General features: G+C 40.0%; 1 protein-coding gene across 1 annotated transcript in view; it reads right to left on the bottom strand.

The window, feature by feature from the left end:
• Positions 1 to 17,118, bottom strand: part of rbm20 (RNA binding motif protein 20) — a 45,877-nt gene extending 28,759 nt beyond the window's left edge. Inside the window, exon 1 of the mRNA XM_070986657.1 lies at positions 17,000 to 17,118. Within this exon, the coding sequence (XP_070842758.1) occupies positions 17,000 to 17,118 (119 nt within the window). The remainder of the gene's footprint in view (positions 1 to 16,999) is intronic.
• Between the last annotated feature and the right edge of the window lie 10,661 nt (positions 17,119 to 27,779).

Below are 27,779 nucleotides of genomic sequence, written 5' to 3'. Positions count from 1 at the left end.
GAGTCAGGCAGAGATTCAAGCACAGGAAGCGTCACAAGACTCAGAGGTGAAGTAATATGAGGTGAGGGGGAAGATTGTGTTGGCTCTGACAACTGAGCCTGACCAGCCATTTTTCCTGCTGCTCTGAAATAGTTATTTATAGCTGCTGCCTGGTTGTAGACTGTAAATTTCTTTTTCACTGGCTGTCCAATAACTGTCCAATAAATAATAAATAGCCTTCTTTAATGAAATTCTGCAGTTCCATCTATAAACCTATGAAACGGACATTACATTTTCCACAGGCTTGCTAATTTGCTCTATTCATGAGCAGCTACAGGGTACAGTAAGGATCACATAACTGGAGTCTTCCCCAGCAGTGGTCAGCAACATCAGAGCTATATTGGTGTACACGGTGACGTAGCGATGAATCCCTCAACCCCTCCTTCAGTCCCTCTCTCCGTCCTTCCCTCCTTTCATATCTCCCTCTCTCCCAGCTCTTACCTCACTCCCACTGTCCTCTGTCCAAAGCAAGCTCTGCATTTTACCGTCACTGCTGTCGCACCCACAATTACCAATCAAACACAGTTACGTCGTCCCACTAACTGACTTCCTAGCCAATGGCAGTGCAGCTCCGTTCTCACATTGCATCATTTAAAATGACTTCATAGTCCTTGGTACTTAGGCTAGTCTAATAATAAAATATTGTGTATTTATTGGGAATCAGTAAAACTTTAAAATTTAAAAAAAAATCATAATATAGAATTGGTGAATTCACTTTTTACGACAAGCATGTGATTGAAAATTATAGTGAACCAAAGCAAGCATGCACCGGATTCTCAGCACTAAATCAGACAGAGGGAAAAAAGCAGAAGAGAAAGAGAAGAAAAAATCTATCTTTTAAAATTTAGCCAGCCATTCAGGGAAGCTATGGTGAATTATGTTCAGCCCTAAAAAAAAAAATTCAAAGGATCAGGAAAAAAATCTGTACACAAGATGCCTATGGTAACAATTTTACAACTATATAATTTGGTAAAGCAACATATGCATATGCATAAGCAGTTATCAAGAGAAACACTTTACAATACAGTGAGCGGCATAAAACTATACACATAGTAGACTATTTCCACGCATATTGTTTCGTAACACTGGTCCCGTGCAAGAAGGTCTGAAGCAAGACAGGGAGAGATAAAGACATGTTGAATGATAGTACGGCTTATCATTGTGTACGCAGAGAAGGTTACAAGGATTATAGAGCAAATAATAAGATCGCTAATACAAATATTTGAGAATCTGTTGGATTTGCACATCCAAAGTTCACTTCTGCTAAAAGTCCAACTGTTAAATTAACTGTTAACACTGAAGATTTGACCCAAAGTCTGTTGAGTACAGTTCAGTCAGCTTTAATTAACAATGAAAATGGATTCACATGGTTGTCTCAAGTGCCTTCAAATGTGGAAATACAGTATCCTGCTATCATGATAGCATGCTAAATCAACAGGCAGACCACGAGGCAAGACAATGAAGATGACAAATGATTCAAAGTGAGGACAACAGATGGGTGAAGCAGCCAATCACACATACACGCACACATGGTGAATACAATACAGGTCTGACAGTGACAGGGAAAACACTGCGGCCATATGGCTCAACATGTCTCATCCCAAGAAGCTGCTGGCATCACAGGCTGCTCAAATAGCCATTAGCACACTTTACAAAAACAATGAAAGCGAGTGAACTCAGCAACTTTTCCAACAGCTGCTCTGCAGAACCCCCAAAATGACAAATGAACAAAAGGCGGAAAAGGAAAAAGAGAAAGTCGCCCACAGCAAAACCCCAGTGTAAGTGAGAAATCCCCCTCAAAGCCGGTGGACAGAATGGGTTGGCTATGCCCTGGAGTAATGACCATCGAGGGATTTCTCTGTGGAGCCTGGTCATTGAAATAATACACACCCGTAAAACAGAAACGATAAAATGAGACTAGTAATTTTGTGTTTTATCTTTTTATGGCTCCAAACTTACAGTATCAAGATCTAGTTTTGGTTTCATGCACACAGAATTCTACTCTAAACCAAAAATTAATTAACCTTTTTTCCATACATCATCTGAGAGTGGGGAAACCAGAGCCGGCCAGGGGAGGGGCGAGCGTGTCAGATCCGAAGAAAAATGACATGGTAGGATTTGACGTTTGTGTTCACAAAGTGCTCGTGCATTACATGGGGACGTATTTCTGATGCCTGTGCAAGACAATAAACTTTTAGAAAGCCAATCTGAGATGGAGAAGTTTTATCTTTACAGTTTATCTGCGGGAGGGAACTGGCAAATCTGCACCGCAGGGAGGCAGGAAGGTCACTGCCCCGCTATCTTCACACTGATGAGTCACTGACAGCTGTGTCTGAGCTGCTCCAGACCCACACACAAAAACACGAATGTCATTTTATTTATTTCATGTGCACTGCACTTGCTATGGCAGTTCATGTTACTTAGATAAATGTGGAATAACAGATTCTTATCAGCAGTGCAATTATATTGAATTACTTAACAACAACTATCTGAAAGGGGAAGTCAGAGGCCTCCATCGGTGCCCTCCCACCTGCCACTAATTACCTGGGAGGTTAAATGACAGGAAACTTTTTGGTATGGGTTTTGACCTTCTGCTGATAAACAGAGACCCTCGTGCCCCCCTCTCTCATCACACTGGGTATTTTAGGTGGCCAATTAGCGTGCCTGATTTCTAATCTGTTCCTTGTACTGCCAGGCATTACAGCACTGCGCGATCATTTTCTCTTTCTGTCTGTGCATGCATCTAGAACCCTCTCTCACCGTCTCTTTGCCTCTTGGATGCTTTTTTCTCTTTCACCCACTCCGTCTTCGCACTTTCTTCCTCTCTCTTTCGCCATGCCTCCCCAGACGCGCACACACAGACATCCCTTCACCGTCTCTGACACTCCCTGATACTGGCAGGAGTGAGGCTGATAGCAGAAGCCAGAAATAGAAGTTGACGTAAGATAGTTTCTACCTTGGAGCCCACAACATGAACTAATGTTGGAGTTTGGGAAAGCAAAGCTGTCTCTAACACCTGAAAATAATAAAAACAATTGCTTGTGTTGTTGTTATTATTGTCAGTTGGTAAAAGTTCATATAAATACACTAGTTTGTGAGCTGCTTCTTGCAGTAAATCCAGTGCACTTGTTTGTTTTCCTTCACAGTCTCAGCTGTAGCCGACATCCTGCCTCATCACCAGGCGATGGCATAACTGTCTTGTCCAGTATGAACACTCGAGAGGATGACCTTATGGCAAGTCCATCATTCTTGCCTAATGCCGGATGAATCAGATTTTTTGAGCTACACCCTCCAAAAAAATCTCAGACCAAAGCAAAACAAACTTGTCCAACATGGGTCGGGCCAAAGAATAGGTGTAGTCACACTTCTACGTGGTCGACTGACCCAGTGTGGGTGAGTCTTTGTGTATACAAATGTGAATGTATGTGGGAAGTGAAATTGAGAGAAAAACATAATGTTGAAAAAGAACAATGTGTCAAACAGTGAAAGAAACACAGTTACATAACAGAGATGAGTCAGGTGCAGTGATAACATGAAGAGGATTCTTTGGCTTTCATTCACTTGTTTGTCCTTGACCAAATATCTGTAAGACCAATTAGAACATCGCTATTAAAGCTAAAGAGGACAAGCATTTTCAATAACAATCTGTAAAAAAAGAAAAAAGAAATCTGATTTACTGTGATCTTCAAACTTGTTACATCAACAATGATGCATGACCTGACCTAGTTTCCAGAATAACTGTTTTCGTGTTATGTAAGGTTTGTGTTAACAGACAGTGCAGTGACTCACTCCATACCCACAAACCTTTATATGACTCACCATTACACTCAAAATATACTACTGCTCCACACTTTGAGACACTCACAGACACTTCAATTGAAGAGGCTGAGCTTCATCACAGACCTGACTTCTTTTTTCTCTCTGCCTCTTCAATTGAGGGAGGACTGAAGACAATAGGTAGAGTTCAGCTTCTGTATCAGGGTGCAAAGGCAAGCAGCCTCCCGGGTGATGCTGCTGCTGCTGCTGCTGCTGGAACCGACATTCACCTCCTTAGATATCTATATGCTGAGGCTGCATGGGTGGAAACCATGTGTTGACTGCATTAATTCTTGGTGGTCAACTTAGGCAGGTTTGGATTTTCTCTTACCTGAAATATTTCAATTTAAACAAGAAATAAAGCACCTTTGTCATAACCACACCTTAGATGCTCTTGAGCAAGCCACTTATCCTCCTTATTCAAACTTTGGTGGTGCGACTGCATACTATTACTACTAACTTTCTGCTGTACCATAGCTTCTACTTCATCTTGAGGTAAATCATGTGTCATTGCTCATTTTGCCTATATGAAGCCAAGAATGACATCAAGAATGAACATTCAGTTTGTGTGGAAGCCTCACTTAAAAGCCGAGCAGGATGCTGGCATAGCCATTAGTCTGATGGCTCCGACCAAAAAGAGAAAAGTCTTGAAGTTGCAGAGTCATATATCACTACAGGTAATTTATAGAGCATTACTTTAACACACTTTAAATATACCAGCCTCTGATTATGACTAGCCAACTGCATGTAAATGCATATCATGACAGTGTTATTACACAGTACATAAACATACTCACATTTCCTTTTCCTATATCCTAGTTTCTTCCAAACTTCTTTATTGATTGATTGATTGACTGATTGATTTTAAATGTAAGCAGTTGAAAAAACATTGGATGCTCTCTGGTGCCGAGCCACTGTTACAGAGGTGCATTGTGAAATTAGCACAGTGTCTGAGCTTGGAAAACATATTCATAAATGACTGCCCTCAACTTATTTGCTATTATGTTACAGAGAGTTTGGCAAGGTGCCATGGTTTTTGATTACAGGAAAGATAATACAAAGTGGGCTTGGTGACAGACTGAGTGGTTCTCACTGGTGGCAATGTGGTCTCACGAGAGTCACTCTCCTTATTGCCATCCCGCACAGGCCATTTAAATCTAATCCCTTAATGTAAATCTGTTCTAAAGCTCTGTGGGACCCCACTGGTGTAAAACCTGCAGCTAAAGTGTGAAACAGAGTGGTTAAGTTGATGTGTAACTGTAGCCGCAGTATTTCTGCAAAATTAGAGTTTCTTATTGGAAAAGTGGGAACAGAAAACTCTTCTCTTGCCACAGCAACTGACTGCAGACAGCACCATCATTTTGCCCACAGACACAACTTAAGCTGCACAAAGGAAAAGACCAGTGCCAAAGGAATGCATGTTCACATAATGGGGGACATTGAAAAAGTAATACCTATATTGTACTTGATTGCAGAAGATGTAAAATGAATTTTCAGGATGTAAATCTAAAGTGCAAAATGCAATGGATTATGCTAAAGACTCCACATGAAGAAACAGACTGTACACTTGTGAAATAGGAGAACAGTAAGACATCAAAAAAAAAAAAGACTTGTGTACATATATTTATATTGTTAGATTTTTTACTTACTGTTACAGTTTCTAATATTGTTATATCTTTTACTTATTTTTATATTATTTACTTACTGTTATATTTTTTACTTTTCTGATAGCTTCTTTCTAATAGATGTGTCATGCACCAACCTCACCAAAGCAAATTCCTCGTATATGTAAAATCGTACTTGGCAATAAAGCTTTTTCTGATTCTGATTCATCTGATGCTGTGCTGGCTTTGTATTCTAGTAAGTTAGATAAACTGAGACAAAGTCATCATATTTAGTTTTCACAAATCCTTCACAGTCAATGACTGCATGAAATGTACAAACCAAAGACATCACACTTGGTATCTGCTTGTTTTTGTCTCAAATTACTTTGACAGTCTCTGATCATTGTTCTGCTGCACTGTCCAAAAATTGGGTGTTTAAATAGGGCTAGACGACCTACACTGCTCACCTGATATGTACAGTATGTGAACACCCACAAGCATCTTTGAAGCTAAAAGTCAGCACCTCATGCTCAAACATCATTGTTTCGTTTCAAATGCTGTGCAGGAAACTGTCTGACTGAACTCCATGAAAAGAAAAGAGAAAACTAATTCTGACATCATGCCACACAGTATCAAAGCATTCTCCACTGTCAACAACACGACAGAACGTTCTGTTCGCCTGCTTCCTCTGGTGGCAGAGGCTGCTGCTCACAAAATGCAATACTCCACAGTGGGTAACAGACATTTCTATCCATTAACATTGCTGTTGGTCATATTTACAAATTACAATTGCTGAAATGTACAGTTAAAAATTAACCTCAACCTCTCATTACATTCCCCCATACCCCCTGACCCCAGCATTCCAAATACACCTGCTAGTAAATAAAGGAGGGTGGGTTGGAGATATGGCAGGCTTGATAATTTATACACTGCCCACCTGGTGCCCTCCAGACAGCATATGTTCTCAATGTGTCAGACTAGCACCTACTGCCTGAGACCAGCTTTCCCTTTTCCCTCAGACGAGGAAAAACAAATAGGAATGGGTCGAAAAGCAACATGAGCCAACCCTATTACATGTCCAACTGTATCTTAATACTGCCACAAATCACCAAGCTTCTCCAAGCTGCCACTCATTGCCACATATGGTCCAAAGTGTATATGTGTGAACAGTGCTGATACAGCCTCTGCTACAAGTTTACATACAGAGTAATAATTTGGTGAAAACACAGAGGCTGTTGACTGGATTGAGTGACACTGATGTTGGTAATAGCCTTTCTTTGATAGAAAAGAGCCTCCATAATGTTGTGGGACACTAATGACCCCAGATCCATAAATCTGGATCTGTACGACACTCGTTTTAGAACCAACACATGCTGTTTTACGACCTAAAAAACACACGTCAGTATGGTATTTCTTAAGTGCTTTACACACACAGTATATTCATGTAAAGTAAGTAAACTGCTGCATGATACAGTATTTTAATGACAAAAAAGACAAAGAAAAAATCAAATCCATCAAATATTGATATGGTGAATCAAAGCCAATTACACATAGCCAAACCCCTGCTGATGGGATGGGAGGCCTCGTGCTTACTTTCACCCTGACAGTGACAGAATTCAAGCTTGAATTCAATATAACACCACAAAACACCAACACACTCGTATACAAAAATATACCCCAAATAATATCCATATACACACAGGTAAATTCTAAAACACTACTATATATATGTGTGTGTGTGTGTGTGTGTGTGTGTGTGTGTGTGTGTGTGTGTGTGTGTGTGTGTGTGTAAGAAATTGAGTTTAAAACATTGAAAAATTACCTCCAGTTATCAAACGAATGTAAAGAAATAACAGTTTTGACGTTATATCAAAGACGTCTGTGTATCGTGTTGCAGAGAGTTAGCATACTAACCAGCTAGCCCCAGCCCATCCTATCTCATAATACCACTTTGTATCTCAAGAGAAGTGAGTCACTGTAGCATCCTGTCTACCCTCAGTCCAACATAAGAGGATGAAGAAAACGCACTGCGCCGAGGGCCTCGTCTAACCTCTTGTCAATCATGCTGAAAGTAAAGTGCACCTGGTAAATCACTGAATGTAACAGTAAAAACAACGTTTGCTGAAGTTCTTGGCAACATCAGTGTTGCTTCCCACTGCTGGAGACAGCTTTTGGTGGTTTACAGTATAAATTCGACAGGTGGCCAATTCTTAAATATAACATCTTTCAAAAATGAGCTGCTCACCTAAAACAGGAGGATAAACCTGATAGGCGCTTTTGTGATTGTTAAAGCCAAAGCAAGCTATAAAAATCGACTCAGAGTTGGCACTTCGTACGCATCGACTCGTTTCCTGGTTGGGTCTGTCTGAGACAAGACTCGGGTTGTTAAGTATAAAGCCTGCCATGCGTCAAGTGAGTCATTTAATTCAAAAATTCTCATGAATGTGCCCACTGTCCCCTCTGAGCCACCAGATGATTCATGGAAGGCTTTAAATGTACAGCATGAAGCAGCAGACAGTGTTGGCAAACCCACAGATTACATACAAAACTAATCCAGGGATTGAAGACAGCCATGAAATGAGACTGCCACACTTACTGTGGCAGATTATCTAAGATGATGTTCATAAAGAACTGAAATGGACGGAAACAAATCTCTCCAAGGTGAACAAATCCATTTTACACTCTGTGTGTGTGTGTGTGTGTGTGTGTGTGTGTGTGTGTGTGTGTGTGTGTGTGTGTGTGTGTGTGTGTGTGTGCGCGTGCATGTGTGTGTGCTGCACCTGTGTGTGGTGGAGGTACAGTGAATTTGATTTCCTGTACTTTGGCCGGCTCACCGTGTGGACAACAGCAAAATGCCTTTGGGGTGAGCACACGTGCTACAGTCTCCCCTGGCCTCAGCTGTCGGTGCCGGCCTAGCAGAGCAGAGCAGAGTGGCTGCTTGGGAATTAAAACAGGAGGTGGGTTTATGTGTCACTTAGACACCCCTACTCTCCTACTGGTAAATCTGGAGGGCAACATGCTTCCAGCACATTCTCCAAATTTGTGACTGAGGCAGTTCTGTGAACTGTGTGTGTGATGTGTGACCTTGCAGCGATGTCCACATAGCAATCTCGCAGGGTGAAAGCAAAGACATTTGTCTTCTATTAATTAGAAAAATTGGAAGACACAATAAGCTTTAGCATACTAAGGTCAATAGTGACTTATTTACAATGTTAGTCTGACCCAAGCTGTCTCATTTGAAATAGCATGTTACTCACTTCAAGGTCAAAACCTACAGATTAATCAACTGCAAACACACAGCCAGGGTGACACACACGGCTGAAACATGTCATAAAAACATCTAGATTCTAGTTTATTTGCTCACTCTGCATAGTTAGTCGGGGCAAAAAATGATTCTGATTTGTATATGATTTGTTAACTAAGCCTAAATTTAACTTTTCACATCCGGGTTGTTCCAAGAGATCTTGAGGGGCCACATGACATAAATTTTGTCAATCCACCCCATGTGGATTTCTATGCACCCCCTCACATTTGTGACCACGCTGACTCTTCGTGCCTGCAACTTTACTCTGTGGAACACATCCTCGCACGCAGAAAACTTCTCTCAGCTTAGAAAAATAAGTGGCTCTGCACGGCGAGGCAGACGGCAGGCTGAGGCCGTGGCTTGCTCGTCTGATCGTCATAGCATGCTCAAACACAGGTCCCAGTGTTTTTGGTGTACAAAACACAAATACAAATGTCAATAAAGGGACTTTGCACGTGGCAATCAAAGCAGCAGCAGCATGTAATCGTCTTCTTTCCCTCCCTTTGTTATCTCATGAACAAATACCAATAAGTGTCTGATTGACATCAGGAAGCAGAGGCCTCCTACTCACGTTAGCCTTGACGGGAGAAAACAGCAGTGGCAGTACTGAGAGCATCTTAAAACTGTATCTGACTCACTCATGAATCATGGAACCAAATGTGGGAATTAATAATGCTTAATTCAGGCAAAGAGCCCACACACTCCAGCCTACCTACACTACCTAGTACCTGCAGTACCTACCTGACAAAATGCAATTGGACATTTCTAAAAAAAAATTAAAAAAAAAAATTTCCCTCTACAAAGTTAACTAACTTCCTACTTCCTACTACTATCCTTAACTTTTCTTAAATTTCTACATTTATTTTTCAAGTCTCACTAAAAGACTTGCAGGATTTACACATTTAAAATATTATCCCACTTGAAAATGAATAGAGGATGCAAGAAATGGAGGTTCTTGGTGCACAATGGGAACAGAAGTTAATGTACAAAGCTTTGACCAAATTCATTCAAGAAATGATGCATTTTAAAGAATATACAGTATTACATTCAACTATTTAATAACAAAGTCAGTGCTGCCGCATCCACTACTTCTGCTATTTTGTTTTTTTTTGTTTTTTTTTAACCAAATCCCTACAGCAGCAGCCCAGCAGAGCACTTCCTGCTCTCCTTCCAGTTGTACCGACGGTCCCGTTTCAACAGTTTGAAAAAAATCAAATGTTTCCCTCACGGTCTGTCATTCACCCTCTATTGGAATGAATGACTTGTGCTTTCCGCTAATCCGAAAAGCCGATGCCACATGGTTTAGATGTGTGCAAAACTGTTGTCATTTCTGCCTGCCATTTTTAAGATTTTGTTTTATGCCTCTGACCTCAGCACCAGCACTCCTGTTTGCATTTCACCTCACTCTTAAACGCTACTGCACTTCTTTTAAAATGTAATTTACTTGATTTTATGCATTCTATGTTCTCCATTTGTAACTTCACTTTATTATTACTGGCCAGGTTTTATTTTCCATCTCATGCTCTGCATTCTCTTCATTCTACTTTCATCCTCATTTTTTATCTTTTTTTTTTTTTCCATAGTTTTATTTTTACTGTCATTATCATGAAGTGAATTTTATTCCTCATCTTAGCTTACACTGATTTTCTATTCCGGTTTTATGCTCTCTCTTTTTTATCTGAAGCGTTTGGTTCATATAATTTCTCTGTTGTACAGCACTGTGAGCTAGATTTATTGTATGAAAGGTGGTATACAAATACATGTGATTATTATTATTAATAGTAGTATTAGTAGTGGTATTAGAGTCCAAGGGGCTGACATTGCAATGACAAATGCAAAAACATGTCAATTGGGACCTCATATTATTTCAGACATAGAGAAGGTTCATTGCACAGTAAGTTCTTCAAAAACTTTGGAAAATATGGGATCATTGAATGTCCCTGAGAATTGATCAGGGGAGGAAGACACTAATGTCTCATTCACCTTCTATCTCAAAAAAAATTATATACAAGTATGCCATCCTATACTCTGTAAAGAAATGACTAATGATCAGTACTGCCATGTAGATTTGGAGAGAATTTTAAAAAATGCGTAAAATATATTGAATTTCAATCATGCACATATTAAAAAAACAAACACACACATGCACACAACACCAGAAAATGAAAAAACAAACAAACACGATGTACACACGGACACACACACACACACACACACACACACACACACACACACACACACACACACACACACACACACACACACACACACACACGTGAATTTAAGCTCTTCAATCTAGTCTAAAAATTTACACTTGTATATTTATCTCATTTTAACACCAGTCCTGCAGCCTGCACTTCAGATTTCCCATGGGGCAGTGCACCAGTTTCATATGAACAACCCTTTAAATTTAGACGGTGTTCACATCAAGACCTTTAAACTCTGCCAGCTCATATATTTAAGCATTACAGACTGCTAAGGTAGTGATGAAGAGATGATCCCAAAGGACTGATCGTCCCCTAATTAATGACTAATGAACTTGCGTTAACTTTTTGTCCCCATAACTAACGATACTAACGACTGGTTCATTCACCACCTGAAAATCTCACATCTGATTCCAATGCAATAAAGTAAAACTCACTTTTGACTATTTATTTTTTTCTTAAATGTTTGCATTCTACAGCACCTTGTAACTCTGGTTTGGAAAGGCACTTTATAAATAAAGTTTACATACATACTTACTATTTGGAGCACTGCACTGACAAAACTGTAACATTCAGTGCAACTGTTTTTCTTAATCATCCTGCTAGCCTTAAGGGCAGTCAAAGGGCAGAGGACAGCACTGTAGGATTGTGATCAACACAGTTTCAAGAGCAAAAGTGCATAGGATACACAGCAATGTGACAGTTTTGTATGCTAGTTGTAGTTCTAGGTCACTAGCATGCATAGATGGCTGTACAGCCTTCTGCTTCATCTGTATGTGAGTTTGCTGCCGTTACTGACGGCTCTGGGCAACTGTAATGAAGCCATACAAATGATATCACAGCTTCTCATTGTATTAACATTGTACAAGCCGACAATTTGTCTGTATCACATCAAAAGACCGTCACGCCACTTGAGTCACATTACAGCTTCATTTATAGCGGCCCCAGACCAAAACTCTGAAACTGCTTTGATTTGAGGATTAACTGGTGTATCCTGCTCAAGCCTGTCCGAGTTAAGTGCAAATCTGATTGGTAAATATATATAGATGAAAATACCTAACACTCTTTCTCTCCATCACTCCATCTATCTAACACTCTATCTTTTTAAAAAATAAAGACATTTAAGCCTCCTTAACTCTGTCCACTCTCATTGTTCCAGATAGTTAGCCCTGCTAAGTCTACCAACTCAACGCCTGTAAACCCTTTTCCACGTCAACATAATACTGCATGCAGGATGAAACCCACAGATTACATCAAATCTGCATCATCATGGTTGCAAATCTCTGGCATTACAGTAAAAAGAAAAGCAAATGACAAATACACAATAGACTCCAAACTGTTCATGTGTAAAATACCACACCAAACTAAGGGAGACCAAGCAGAAGAGTTCCAGTGCCTTTAAAGCCGCAGTGGCCAAGATTTCTATTTGAAAATGATTTGAGAGGTGTCTCCACAATATAGTACAATAGAGTATAATTGTGTTTTGTTACATATTTTACAAGCTGTATGCTAAAATAGTTTAAGAATATGCAATAGTTTTGGCTATGGAACGATGTGTGCTGAATCAAGTGATGTGTCGCAGATCTTAAGAGAAGTACTGTAGACACAAAGAGAAGATTATTCCATCCACCATAACTAGGACGCCATACAGGGAAACACTTTTTGGGAGTGCTGAAGCAGAGTTGGTAACATATGTACACACACCTTTCCTAAATGGAGCGGTTGCTCAAATTATATTACATTAAATGAATTTGGTGCCTTTGTCCAAAGTGTCTGACAATAAGTGCATTCAAACTCAGTGTTAACCTCTGAGCTCATGTTTGTTGTGCAGTGCCGGACGGTTGCTGTTATGCTTTTTCACCTGCCACTCAAATTTAGTTTGGACAAACAAGGCAAGTTTACGATGTCTCAGTTGGACAGAAAGGGACATTCTTCTTCTTACGGCTGACATCATGGGTATTTTTAACATAACAGCCTGATGCTGCTTTAATGGTGTCATCACAGGACGTACCTATACTTGTCTTATGTCACCCTGAAAGAAGACGCCAACATGGCCATGGTAACTATGAGGCCTCAGAGGCCCCTGCCTGATGCCATGCAACTGTCAGCCATTTAACATCAAGATTAGCCACAGTTGCCGCCACGTGTCAACACAGCAATGAACACATGCTTAAGGTGGTGGTGGGGGAGGGAGATGGTAGTAAAACTGCAGAAGGTGACACAATAAATAAACAATTCGTCAAAGCAAGGGGAGAGAAAAATCTTCTCACCTACAAAGTGTGGCAAGGACACAAGTAACCTGCTGCCTGTGGCAGTGAGGATTTCACGGTAATATCACAAACAACACCCAAAGGAGGCTGGAGGCAACAGATTCATCTCCTTTCCCATTTCCCCAATGTCACAGAGCTGTAAAGCCAACTCAGTAATCAATCGTCACATCTAAGTCCAGACAAGCACTTGGGAAGAGCCACATGAGGTGCGGGAGAGCCCACCAGATTAGCTCTTGTTAATGACCTTCAAAGGGATAGGACTGAAACTCTCACTTCCTCAGTCAGGCTGAGTTATCTAAGGGATACCTGCTGTAATATTCTGAATTATTTAACCACCCATTGGTCAGACAGATACAAACAGATGGACAGATCATTGATCACACACTGGAACAAAAAAACAGAAAAATCACCTTTCATGATAACAATATTAGGTGCAACTAACAAATATTGTTAACTTAAGGGAGTAGACTAAAATAACTGCTTTAAGTGTTCTCATCCAGCCGTGGTTAAACATATCAAATTAGTTGAAAAGTGGATTAAAACATCGAAACTACATTTCGTGCATTATTTTTGTAATATGACCATAACTCCATCATTACTGAATCGTCCTAATACTGTTGAAATTGGCATAAGAAATAAGAGTGATGTGAAATAACTAGCAACTTTACAACTAGCTGCAAAAAAAGAAGGTACCATGACACCAAAAGGATTTATTCTAAATTGCTTTACAGCAAAAGAAACCTTTTACCTTTTATACTCTTTGAGTGTCAGAAAAGCAATATAAAAACATTTGGTGCCTTCAGGTTATGAAGCGTAGCTGCACCTCAAACCCGTAAACACATGAAGTGTGAGCCCCAATAAAGCAGAATAAATGTCATAAAAGCGCAACTCAGTGAGATTTACCTTTCCTGTGGCATTTCCCACACCAGTGTACTGATAAAGAGCAGAAGAGACTGCAGTACAAAGGACAAGGTTGCTTAGACAACTTTCCCTTCTTTGACATGCTGTCAGAGTGATAGAGCACCAGCAGGTGGGAAAGAGAGGCGAGATGAGGAAAGTGAAATAGGAAAAACTGGGACGGAATGAATGCTAATGTGAAAATGATGAGACAAAACATGTTAACCATGCTCAACTAATCTCTTTGACCATAAATCTCTGGAGGCACAATCCATCACAGAGCACTCACCGTCAAAACAAAAGGAAAAGGAGCGTCCTCGGCCATAACTCAAGCCACCTGGATCCTCCAGTGCTCCCATTATTCAACATGCCACTTGTCTCTGACAGCCAAGACCGGTGGACTGACAAACTATAATAACAGTTTGATACTGTATTTCTTATAACTTTATGCTCATTTTGTTGTTCTTGTTTGTTATTTTGTAATTGTTTGTTTTTTTTTTGTCTACCTACGACACCTACAGCACTCCTGATTGTCCAAGAATGAGAATCTCTCTTTGAGTGGACTGCAAAGTTTCTTTTTTTTACTTTTTTTAATTAGGCCCTTTAAGGGAGTTTATTTAGAAAGCTTGCGCTGGGCCAGGAGTCTTTGTTTAAGTGGGCCTCATGATGTTGGCCTTTACAAATAAACCTCTCACACAGGAGAATAATTCAAATTTGTGTTCTCTTACACGAAACCGAGCTGCATTTTTGATCTGTTAATTTTGGAATTTGAGATTTTTCAGTACTTTACTGTTAAGTAATCAACAAGTATTGGAAAATCATAAAAACAAGTCGGGTCAAAGGATCGAGGGTTGTACAGAGTGTAAAGTCCCTTGAGGCAAATTCATCATTTATCACACTGGGCTATACAAATAAAACTGACTTGATTTGACTTCACTAATTATACTGTAAGTCTAAAGGATTTGCAATTTAATGCAAAACAATTAATTGGAGTGTAACTTAAATTAACTGCAGTATATGTTATATTGTATTAATTGTTTCAGTACAGCAACTAGAGAGAAATAGTAACATCACAATATGTGCAATTATAAGGGCATAAACATGTAACTCAATATCTATGTTTTTAAGCAGTTGTCAATGAACAGACCTTCATAAATAAATGTTTCTCAGATGTAATCTTATTAGCTCAGACAAGACAAGCCTGCAGGATATCAGGTGGGGCAGCTCATCCTTAATTTGTTGACGATCTAAAATAAGCAGCGGACTGAAAATCCATGTATGGACTGCTGAAGTCTTTCACTTTGTCGCATAGCAAATAATCCAGTGCAATGTCGCCGCCAACACATTTACACTAAATACACACAATTAGCTCTAATTCATTCTCATTAATGGGTCCGTGACAAATATCTGACCAATAAAGCCTGCCTCCAGTAGCACACAGAAAGGCTGCACGGGACTGCACTTTCTTTCATGGTAACAATCAGATATTCAATCTTTAACACAAATAACAAGACTGGATCCGTCACCGTTTGCTAATGTGGACAACAACCCAATTAAAAAATGTAAAAAAAAGGGTCATTTAGCCCTCAATTAGTATGCAACGCTGCAAAGCGTTTGACTGCAGTTTAGCTGCGAGATGAGTGTCGTAACCTCACAGTGTGGAGATACAGCTGTATCGCTGAGCTGACAGAATGGATGTTGGGCCTTGCCATGTTTTCACAGCAGGAGGTCTGAAAAATGACTTCTCCACATGTATTTCTGTTTTAAAGACATGACATTAATACATCTTTTTAAAATGATCTTCTGAAGTCTTCTAGACATCTTTTAATCATTTTAATTTGGCTAACAGCTGTATTTTGAGATAACAATGTTTATTTCCTTGTGGGTAAACTCTAAGACAGATAACAGAGCAACAAACAGTGCAGTTAATTCTATTTAATTTGTGACCATCAAACAATTTAACACATGTATATAAGTGTTCTAAAAATGTGCTTCTAGCATTTTTGCATTTATATGGCTTTTAAAAAAGTATAGTAATTCTATTTTTTTCTCCTTGATGTACACAATGATTATAATAAATGTAAAAACAGAAAATAAGATTCAACTTTTCAAACTGTTCAAAATTCTCGTCTTTGTAAAAAACAACTACCAAAGATTTGACTTGATTCGATTGACTGGCAGTTAAAATTAAGATGATGAGTTGTTATGTTTTGTAGAAAAATTACGTTTTCTTTACTTAAAACCTTGTCACCATTTTAAGATCTTTAAAGAAATTAAATAACGAATTGTACAACAAACGACATGTAACAGATCAAGTGATCTTGATCAAGTCTCACCTTCACTCAGGCCACTTTTTACTTGCACACAAACATCTGTATGACATACAGAAATGTTCTTTTCCTTTTTTAAAATACAAACATTACTTCAAAAGATGAGATTACTAAATATTAGATAAGACAAATGACGGGTTAATGGAGGGCTTATATTCTTCTTTTTTTTGAGTTTTATTGTGTTTCTTTAAATTTAGATTTTTACTTTAAGACTACGTTTATTGTCCACACTATACAGCCTTCTTGGAAATATCCAAATGCTTGGTGCTGCAGATAATGGCTTTATTAACACCAAACTCATACCAGACACACTGCGGGACATTTCATGCGAGCAGACATTCCAGCACAGACAGAATTCATCTTCCAGGAGTACTTCCCACCAGCACAGCCTCTTTTTGAAATTACAGTGTGCTCATGAATACCAGCACCCAAATCCTTGCGGAACAAATGAATTTTTCATAGTCATGTGACCACCAGGCATGTGCCTACACTGTACATACCTCCTAATTCTGTGGTGGACATAACTTGCTCTTACCTCTGCAGGAGCTCACTCGTCTCAGGAGGGTATCCACCACTTTGTCCTTTTCCCAGCATTTTTGTATGGTCTCTCTTGACACTGTCAGTGCTACTTGTCCGATCCCAAGCTTGCTGCATGGCAAAACCAACTCCCTAGCACCACCTGCAGACTTAACACCCCTAACTTCACCAAACACCCCCCTCAAAAATAACTTTCACAGTCCAAAGACAGCAAATCGTGATGGGTCAACTTTCTCTAGCCTGCTCTGTTCTTCTCTCCCCTTACTGCGTGGGCAGATGACAGAAAGGCCAGCAGGCGGGAAAAGACCGGCTACTAAGCACTTCAGCAGGGTCTCTTCCACTCAGCTACTCCTGATCGACAGCAGCAAAGGCACCAATGCCCCCTTTAGCCTCTTCTCTCCAACTCTCCTTCCCTATAAACTGCGCTATATATCCTGACAAGACTTGCCCTAACTTCCTTTCTTCTCTGCTGCGCCAAAAGATGGGGAAATCAGAGCAGAGCCTCTTCAAAGGGAAACAGGAGGTTGACTGAGTGACGTTTAAGAGGGAATAACAGACGAGGTGGACTCAGGGGACAGCAGAAGGGGGGTGAGCTGAAAGGAACCAACTGGGAGTCCCTGCCCGGGACAGCTCCATGCGGCACAACAACAGGGACAAGAAAGTCCCTCTTGCCACTGCTGATTATCACCTCTGCAGTCCCACACAAACACACAACCACAGACACACGCACCCTCACATAGTCTGGCCAATGAAGGGATGCACTGGGGTTCTGGGAATGCCATCAGTCACTCAGTAGGTGTCGGGATCAATTTAGCTGCTGAATCATTGGAGGAGTCCAGTCTCCAGCCCTGGAACACAGTGTCAGATTATTCACATTTTGTAATGGTCTGGCAGTCTGAGATTTCACATCTGTGAGCCAAAAGGTGGGGCATGTTTGGTAGTAAATCATGATTAGGGGAAGAATAGCACTGAGTGAGAGAACATCAGCGATCCTTGAAGACTACATCACACCTCAAAAGGAAGAGAGGGTCTGCCTTCAAGTGTATTTATTCATTTATTTATTTCGACCGGATGTCATTTGGCAGGGGAACCGATATTGTGACTGTGAACAAAGACTTTTTCCAAAGGATCAGCCTGAGAATATGAGTTTGAACTTCCTAACCCTGAACCCTGAACCCTGTACCCCATGTAAAAAAATAACCATTTGAAACTGGATATAAGCTTAAAAAGGATTGTTTGACTCCTTTTAACGGCTACTCGATTACATAATAACAGCAAGGATTAGCATTCGGCTAATGCTTTAACATATAAAAGTGATGTAAAATCAATGAATGGATTTATAAAATGTGAACAAAACGCTGTAAAGACTGGCCATGGTTCGCATAACTCAAGCATTCTTATGGTGTAATCAGGCTTTTGGACTTCTCCCGGGGCTTTAAGAAATGAATTATGAACCAGGTACAGAGACGAAAGGGAGAAAAGAGACAAACTAGAAGAAAATACAAAGATTTGGCTCAAACACACAAACACACACTCCACACACATCGTTGTACGTTGCTAGCTATCTCAACGCTAACATTTGTTGACACATTGGCTGCACAAACAGTTCAGCTGTCAAATAAGGCAAGGCTTTTGCCTGCATTCTGTCTGAACACACGTTTATGGTCTTTCTCAAATGTGAGTGTGCTGATCAGCTCAAACCTCAGCTGCAGACTGCAAACAAAAGCATGCTGCCTCCTTTCCATCAGAGTGAAAGAGCCTGATTTATAAATCATGGTAAACCATAAACAAAGAGAGGAGGAATTCTCTCTGTCTTCACACTGTCTGCTTCAATGATGAATGGCAAAACTCAAACAATATCTGACAGATTCCTCGCTGACAACCACCAGGAAACTTTTACTACGCGTTGTGTGTGTGCAAGTGCTTGCATATATTCATGTGACAACTCTACATAACAATCCCCCCATTTATTTTTGGCCCTGTGAGAAAGCAGATACCACTGTAGCATGAAGTGGTTTCTATAATGGTGCATGCCTGAATGACTCAGTGTTGAGCTTGGCTGTACCAGAGGTGAATTACAATTAAACTGTTTGTCCACAGAATCGCCTGCAATCTGTCAAAACCATCAAAATCCACATGCACACTGCAACAGTAACCGTAGCCTTCTTACACATCCAGAGCAACAGTTCCCATCTCTAAATGTCAAACAACATAGAACAAATCAATATTCTGATATTTTTATTATCTACAAATAAAATCAGATGATGGACAAGAAAAGGTAACGGCAGATGATCACTTCTTTGCTTGGTTTGGCATGTATCCACATTAAACAGGATGTTGTGGTTGTGTTGTGGAGTTCACAATGGAAGAAACTCATTTAAAAACTCAACAAAAAATGTGCTTCATGCATGCATGTTATCATATACTGGACACCATACCACCACCAAAAGAAAAAACTATGAGCCGCGACCCTGCAGCCGTTGCAATTCAGGGAACGGGAAAAAAATATTTTTGAAATCTAACGCCCATGCACACATCACACATTACTGCTGCTAACCCAATGAGTGAACTGTCACATTCAGTGAAGGCAGCTGTGGTTGAAAAGTGAGGCAAAGTCATTTTTGAAGAGTGAGAGAGCGAGCAAGAGGCCACGCAAAGAATTAACCAACGGCAAAGTGTGCAAGGCCAAGTCCCAAGTTCTCAGCACTCAGAGGTCGACAGGACTTTATTCATCACTGAACATGTTTATCACTCAACAGTATTTGTTTCCAAATGTGTTTGTTTCAGTCTTTCATTCATTACAGAGTATGCAGAGGAATGACTTAAACCTTTTATTTTTTGGTATTGTGTTTTTCACAGTTGAAATAATGAAATCTAATCTTAAAGATATTATGTCCCTGCTGCACAATATTCGTGCAAGCCACAAAACGTCCAAGGATTTTAAGTGCAGATAAATGTTAAAAATAGGAACATACAGCTTTGGTAGCTCAACCTGCTGGTTTTATATGATGGGAGATATATTGTAAACCTCTGCTATAAAAAACTATAAGAAACTATACCAGAAATTATGTTGACAAATATTAATGACACACTTTAAAGACATGAGGCCGTATCTTGTGTGTGTGCGTCCGTGCTTAAGCTTAAAATAGGTGTGTCCAAATTGGTATGTGTGGCTTTGAAAGTAATACAGTCTATCTAGCCATGCATGAAGTCATTATTAGGAAATTAAGAAGTATTTAGAGTGTCTCTAGTCTTACAGGGATAAAGGGAACAGGGAGAGGGTTTGTCCCTTGTGCTAATCCTGTTGGATGAAAAAAGGAATGGCACCACAACTTCTCTGTATCAGTATCACCATTATATTTTGTGACACAATAATTCAGTGAAACAAAGACAACCATAACAATCCGCACCATTTGCCAAATGCCGAAGTAAGACTGTGCTAAGTAAGAAGCAACTCCCTTTCCAGGCGATCAGTCCTCCAGAATTGCTCCCAGTGCAGCTGAGAATGCCTCTCTGGAGCGGAGCATTCCCATGAAGAGGGGAATGTTTATTTTGCAGAGGATTTAAGCTGACATGTGTGAAGCTATTAAGCAGGCTTAGTTTGTTAATTAAAGCCATTCTAATATTCTACCTTTAGCCTCATTAGGGTGAGACCTCTATGTTGAGAACTGAGCAGGCTGCAGTATGTGACAAGCCAAAGCTCACAAATTCATTCATGAACACATGTGACATGCATACATACACACATACGCACTGAAGGTCAAATGGTGGCTATGGTGATTGCATGAGATGAAGGTATCGATTTCAGCAGGCTGCGTATATTGTGTGCACACAGAAACAGGCACACCACAGAGCACCACTGGCATACACAAACATGCATCGTGTGTCTCAGGTTTTGGGCTGAAGCTGTTTAAGATAATTCTATCTTTTTTGACTCATTTTTTTTTAATAGAACACATTTTTATTTACTTTTTTTTTTGAGTTTATCTGTTTACACAATCACATGAAACTAAAGTCACATCAATGCCAGGGCCGAGAAAATTCTTGGGTTTCTTGCCATCTCATTAAAGGTGTGCAAATTTCATTGCAAGTCTTGAAGCTGCTTGGCTTAAAAACGTAACTTCATTTCTCTCATATCATAAGGCGGCCAACTGATCAACTTACAGATCTGCCCAACCCAAGCACACACACACAGCCAAGATGACATACCATTTTAATCTAAATCACTACAAAGACTTTGGCAAATGTCATTTGCAGTATAGGCATTGTGCCCTTGTGGCTAACCCAGACTTCAGAGAAGTTATGGCTAGCTATCAGCATTTGGCCAAGGATCCAGAGAACATATGACCTCATAAAAAGAGCTTAAAAAAGGAATGAGGCACCAGCAATCACTGACAACAGCTTGTAAATTCCAGTGTTCATGACAGCAGTTGCATTTTTTTTTATTGTTGAACTAAAATTACACAGTGACACCGCCGCCGTGCCACAGCATACAGAATCGCTATCCAATCATGTTACTGGCTTTATGGAGGACACACAGGAAAATAAAAAGGTGCGTTTTAAACAGGGTTTACAAACAGTTAAAGTTTTATAGACCTGAACGACACTAACACCAGCAGTGGAACCTGCATCAGATCCTGTGTAAATGGATCTAGTCCCAAACCTGAGAAGCTTTAAACAGCTCAGATTCAGAGAGAGTTTATTAACACGTTCAAATTTTATAGACTTGAACAGCCCCAACACCAACTTGCAAATAACTAAGTGGCATGTCTCATAAAAAGATTGTACAGATTTGTGCAGTGAAACTGGTAGCCTAACTTCTCGGGGTGAATACAAATTAAACTGAGACTTTACAACTTCACACTTACCCGAAAACTGCCATGACAATCCTTTGATGGGCAAAGGCGAGAAAAGATGGCTTTCACCGTCGAGGTTCCTGTCAGGGATGAAAAGATTATCAAAACACTTTTCTGAAACAGAAGTACAATGACTTAAATATCAATCAAGCAGAATTAAAATAACTTGTGTAAAATGCTATTATGCTAGTAAAGTATCTGTGCTTTCAGTTACATGAGATTTCTGTGAAATCATCCAAGTGGAATCTTGAGACAGCAGTATCACAGAAAAGACATTAACATGAACTTCAGTGGAATATTCTTCATTACAATAGTCTACTGAGTAATGTTCACCTTTCAGAGTTGATGAGTTAATGACATCAAAAATCTACTTAGAGGCAAAGTAGAAATGCCTCTGAGATAACAACACTTCTTCTAATTGTTTAGTTATAAACCACATTAGCATTATTAGCAGACAGAGAAATCCCTCAAGGTGACATCTAAGCCTTTAAATGCAAAATATGTAGCATTTCTGCTTTAAAATATCTAAAATAAATTCCGCAATTTTATTCACGGTAACCGTGTTTTCCATTTGGTCACCTGTCAATGATGACACGGGACACCCCAGATGAGAGTGAGGGAAGTTGGTGAACGAGACTCAATCTAATATCAATAAAACTTTGACGCATGACCTCATCCGTGAACATTTCTGCAATGGTGGCTGTTTGATGATGAAGACAGCAATTCTCATGACCCCACAGTAAGTCACAACATCTTCAAACTACATCTTTTGTGTTCATTTTTTTGATTGAGAGCCCACTGGTAGCAGAAATCACATAAGATTACACTGGGTACATCTTTACCGGGAAATGTCCTGTAACATTCAGGCCACTCTGCCTTTTTCTTTTAATTCCATTTCAAATTTCATCATCATCATCATTATCAGAGATGAATGAAAAACCTCACAAATGCTGTGTGCGTTGTTCGATTGAGAGGTGGTCTCTGGGAAGTCAATGTAAAAATGCCACAACGCCTACTTCAAACAGTTATAAATTCAGTCAATTTTTTGTCATTTTTACAGCAATTCAGGCTAAATTACAGATGGTTGAAGAGTTATGTAAATGACAGAAAAAGCTGTTACCTCAGGCTGGGGTCATGTAGTGAAGTCACGGGCCAGATCGGCTGGTGACCTTTGGTTCCACGGTGTCTAAGCCAGGGCCTCCTGCGGGGCTCAACAGCAGGCCAGCTGGGGTTAACGTCTGTCTGCCTGTCAGCCAGATTGGTGTCAGCTAAAAAAACATTACTCTGAGAATACCCCTGGAGTTAAAACTAATATTATTTTTCAATTAAAAATGTACGCTGGCATTTTGTCAAAGCTTGATGCTGACTTTGTTAAAAAGATGAGAAATCAAATTAATCTTGGACCGTCAAATGTCTCGCTAAATTACTTTATTGAAAAAGGCTTATATGGTCGTTGTAGCTAACTAGCTAACTCACTAGCCAGCATGACCTTGCAGAGGTCATAAGGTTAGGCACATACTTACCTCAAAACTCAAAAACCACAGCATTCAGTTAGAAGCTACAAAAGTACTGAAAGCTGAGCAAAAGAAGATTTTTTTAAAAAAACAGAAGAGTAACTTTACATGTACGTGTACACATGTAGCCTTTGTGGGTTAGCTTGACAGCAGTGTTAGCAAGTTAGCTTTACTTACACCACTACAACAGGTGGGTCATCTTTTAATTTATGTAAGTTTTTGTTTGTTTGTTTGTGTTTCGAGAATAAAATTGTATCTTAAATTATGGAGGACAGAACGAAGTGGATAGTTCTCACTGAAGTGATTTAAGTATAAAATCTGGACATTTCCATGCATTACCTTGAGTAGAAAAGCAGGCAGTTGTGCTAATGTTTCATTTACTTTGCAGTCCACGCGACCCAAGTATGACGCTCCGTGCAAGTTGCGTTCAAATAAACAAGGAAATGTGGGGTCCTTAAGTAAGGGCATATCTGATAACTGTTATTGCTTATCATTATTTTATGGGGCCGGCTTATCCGGCCCTTGTGGTAATTAATAAATACAAAAAGCGATTAATAAAATAACATAAAATATTATCTAGCATTGTGAAAAAGACTATCTCTTAAAATGGTGACTGTCATCAAGCCGAAAGTGGGCGTGGAGTGCTGGCCTTTCCAAGACAAAAACAAGTGAACATATTTGCTCCACCGTTTATGTGGAACCAGCTGATGTGCCTGACAACCTTCAACATGAAATTTGCAAAGCAACGCCCTTCTACTGTGAGCAGCTTTTTTCAAAACGGGCTCTCGCAAAGACTTCTCAAGACTGACAGACCCAAACCTGGAAAACCAGCTGCGAGTAGCATCGTTATCATCACCATCATCATCTGACATGTGACGCCTTATCAAAGAGAAGCAGTTCCAGTAAAATGTCTGAGGGCCATGTTTACCATGTTGGATTATAACTCACATGATCATCACCATCACATCAACTTTTTTCCAGGGTTTTACAAAGTTCAGATTATTTATTGAATTTGTCTAAACCCACAATTCCACCATAATCTAGTAATGTGTGAGAGAGTTCATAAAGTCACAGCCAGGAGTTTAAAAATCGCCTTCACCCTGACCTTCCATTGTGTAAGACAGCACGCTGTTCCACACTGCTGAACATACTGTACGTACACATACCGCTGCTGCAAGCCCAGTTTTGACTCTATCAGTCAGTTAGAGCTGTGGGTTTTGAGCTGTGCTTCCTGAAGCGGAACTTCTTGAATGAGAATGTTTTTCCCCAGAGCGAAAAATATCAGCAGTGATCCTTCGCTGCAGCCTGCAGCTCATCTCTCACCACCACATCCAGGCTCCTGCTCAGGCTTTGAGACAGTAGCGTGTTTATAGAGGAATTTTAACACAGACCAGAATCACATGTCCGTGAGAGGCAGTGAGACAAGCAGACAGACGACAGACAGACTCATCATCTGACAGCCAGATAAAACAGACGGATATAGAGATGACTTTGGAGCCACAGAGAGAGATAGTGAGCCCGTCAGGCCTGCATGGCAAATGGACCACCATGAAGTGCAAGGACAGAATCTGTTCACAGGGCACCCTCCTCCTCCTCCTGCTCCTCCTCCTCCTCCTCCTCCCCCCACTCTCCACCGCAGTTAATAAGCACCTGTTGGACAACAAATTAACTTGTTGACTGTAAAAACCGGGACAGCTTTATGCCTGTTTTTATGATAAGGAGCTTGATTATGGGAGTGGGTATTATCTGTTCATTACTGTAGTCCACATTCTGATACCAGAGGGCAGAGAGGCAGGCAGATGGTTAAACGGATATGGTGTTTATTGTCTGAGAATGGAGGGAAGAGGGGATGCCAAGGAGGGAGGGGTGGATTAGGTAGTGGAGGATATAGCGCACTATGTGGGCGAGTAGAGAAAATAAGCGAAGGAATCTTCATGAAAAAACAGAACTTAGAAATCTACTTACATGAATAGATTTCAAGCAATGATTGATGAGTGACAGGATAGATTAGAGAGGGGACAAAATCGAATTAATAAACTACAGATTTAGAGGAAAAGTCCTGCCTGCCTCTATACTTTTAGAAATACTGATCTGTACTTAATTGGTACTGCATTAAGTTTACTTCCCATTTGTTTGGTAAAACAGCTGATTAATAAAACCTTTAAAACCTTAGCTTTCAGCCTCTACAACATCTGTAACAACTGTCTGAATTTTACCACAGTGACTTTAAAAAAATTGCAGTAACAGAGGCCCCAAAACACATCACATTCCCTCTTAACGTGACCACTAACCAGCAAACCTACAGCATAATCTTGGAAGGTCATATGGTTGTGGTGTAGAAAATGTCTTTCCTGTCTATTAAAGTAATAATACTCGTTCTTCTTTGTGCACATTTTCCACCTTTCGGTGAGGAGAGGAGGCAGTTTGATATTGATGCATTGACGGAAATGGAAATCTGCAGGAGATGAGTTTTAGGAATATGGCAGAACAGATGTGAAGTGTAGGCCTTCCTGATTCTCATCATTTGTCAGCTGACTTGGCGAAAGGTTGGGTGCAGGGTTATTAATATCTGGAAGCAACAGATTGTCTCTCTGCCGGCAGGCCCGGACATAGAGGGATGAGGTGTGCTGTCAGCGTCGCACCAGGCTCACTGGTGTGTTTTCTAACCAACTGCCTGTTGGGTCAGAGCAGTTCACATGGAGTGGAGTCAGGAAAACATCAGCTGCACATACGATGGGTGTTATGCTGAATAGAAGAACAACACAACAGTGAAAGGGGAAGTCATACAACATGCACATACTGTATATCAGTATCTCTCCTCTTGAATACTCGTTTCTTTTTTTTGTCAGTGCTTTTTATCTGTTTTTGATTTTGTGTGCAGTAGCATAAAAATTCAAATTAGGGAATTATAATAACATTCAATAATTCAAATAACTAAATCTGCTTTACATTAGTTTATTTCTATATAATAGTATACACTTATATATAGTGGTGAGCTTCTTTTATGAAAAGTAACATCAGTACAGAACTTTTCTCTCATATTTTATATCTGAAATCTCCCTTTTAGCTGGAAAGCTGCACTGCTCTCATCTCTCTAACATCATTATGTGGAACTGTGACAAAATTAGGGCATCCTGCACCAGGTCCTCTCTCTTATTCTGTTCTCTCTATGCAACGCTGCCATATGAACATGTGAATTAGTGTTGCTCCCACCCTGAAATAAATGTTCCTTATATGCCAGAATAATGTGTACGGTGGAGAAAATGAGAGGAGGAATAACAGCTCAGGAGCGAGATGGGGCCTTGTTATTTCTATAATTCACTTCAGAAGTGTGAATTAGTTGTGGATGAAGCTGTGTGACAGCACAGAGTGTGATGTGAAGCAGTGGTTACCACGATACAGTGAGCCAAGGGAGGATTAAGCAAAACATCTGATTGTGTTGCTTCACCTTGTTGAGGATGACTACAGTTACCTCCAACAGCAGGCCAGAAAAGCACTTCTGCTTTAGGGAACAATAAAACTGGTGTAGTAAAGAGGAGTACAATGAAAATCCAATTGTTGGTACTCTGAAAGGTCAGAAACCTGTGACATAATGTGAGTCTTGGCGAACGCAGCAGAGCCAGATGCTCTGGAGGTTTGCGGTATTACAACAGGGCTCTACCATCCATCCGAGGAGGTCACGGTCTTTCAGATGCACTTAGTGCAAGGTGATGTTACACAAGAATGGCAGCCATGTTTGTGTGATGTGGGATCTCCACTGGCACACTGTGATTCAACAGGATCACTGATATCAAAAACAAGATATAACAGAGATGTAATGAGCGCCGGCTTCTGACCTTGATGCCAGACAGCTGCTGACATTGAGTCCGCTGTGGTTTGATACAGGATCTAAAGCTGAGTGGAGTTTCCCTCCTCATTTATATCAAGATGAAATATAATTGATCCAAAAAGGTCCACTTAGTGTTGAAATTGAAGGATTGAATACAGGCGCAGGAATTATATAGAAAATAGGCAACAAAAATACAGAAAATTATATAAAACCTGATGAGAGAATACAATCATAAAACACAAGCACATGTACTTGTGCTTGTAGATTTCAAACTTTTTGGTTAATATGTCAATTACTCATGTTCATAGATTCACTAAAAGATGTTTCCAAAAGTATCAGCATTTAGAATATGATCAATTCAGAATATATTTACTATGTATGAATTATGACAATAATAATAATTTAGATACATTTTCAAAATAATATGCTGTACTGGTATTCTGAGAAATTACTTGGATAAAATGTTTCAATAGAAGAGTAACTCACTGAGGCCCTCTGAACTCATCATACAGAATATTTCCACCTTCAGATGGGCCTTTTCTGTCAGGTATCAGTGGCACAGCACCACCTAGTGGTCTT

This window comes from Chaetodon trifascialis, chromosome 2 (genome assembly GCF_039877785.1).
Source record: "Chaetodon trifascialis isolate fChaTrf1 chromosome 2, fChaTrf1.hap1, whole genome shotgun sequence".
NCBI lineage: Eukaryota > Metazoa > Chordata > Actinopteri > Chaetodontiformes > Chaetodontidae > Chaetodon > Chaetodon trifascialis.
This window is presented reverse-complemented; position numbering and strand designations above follow the sequence as displayed.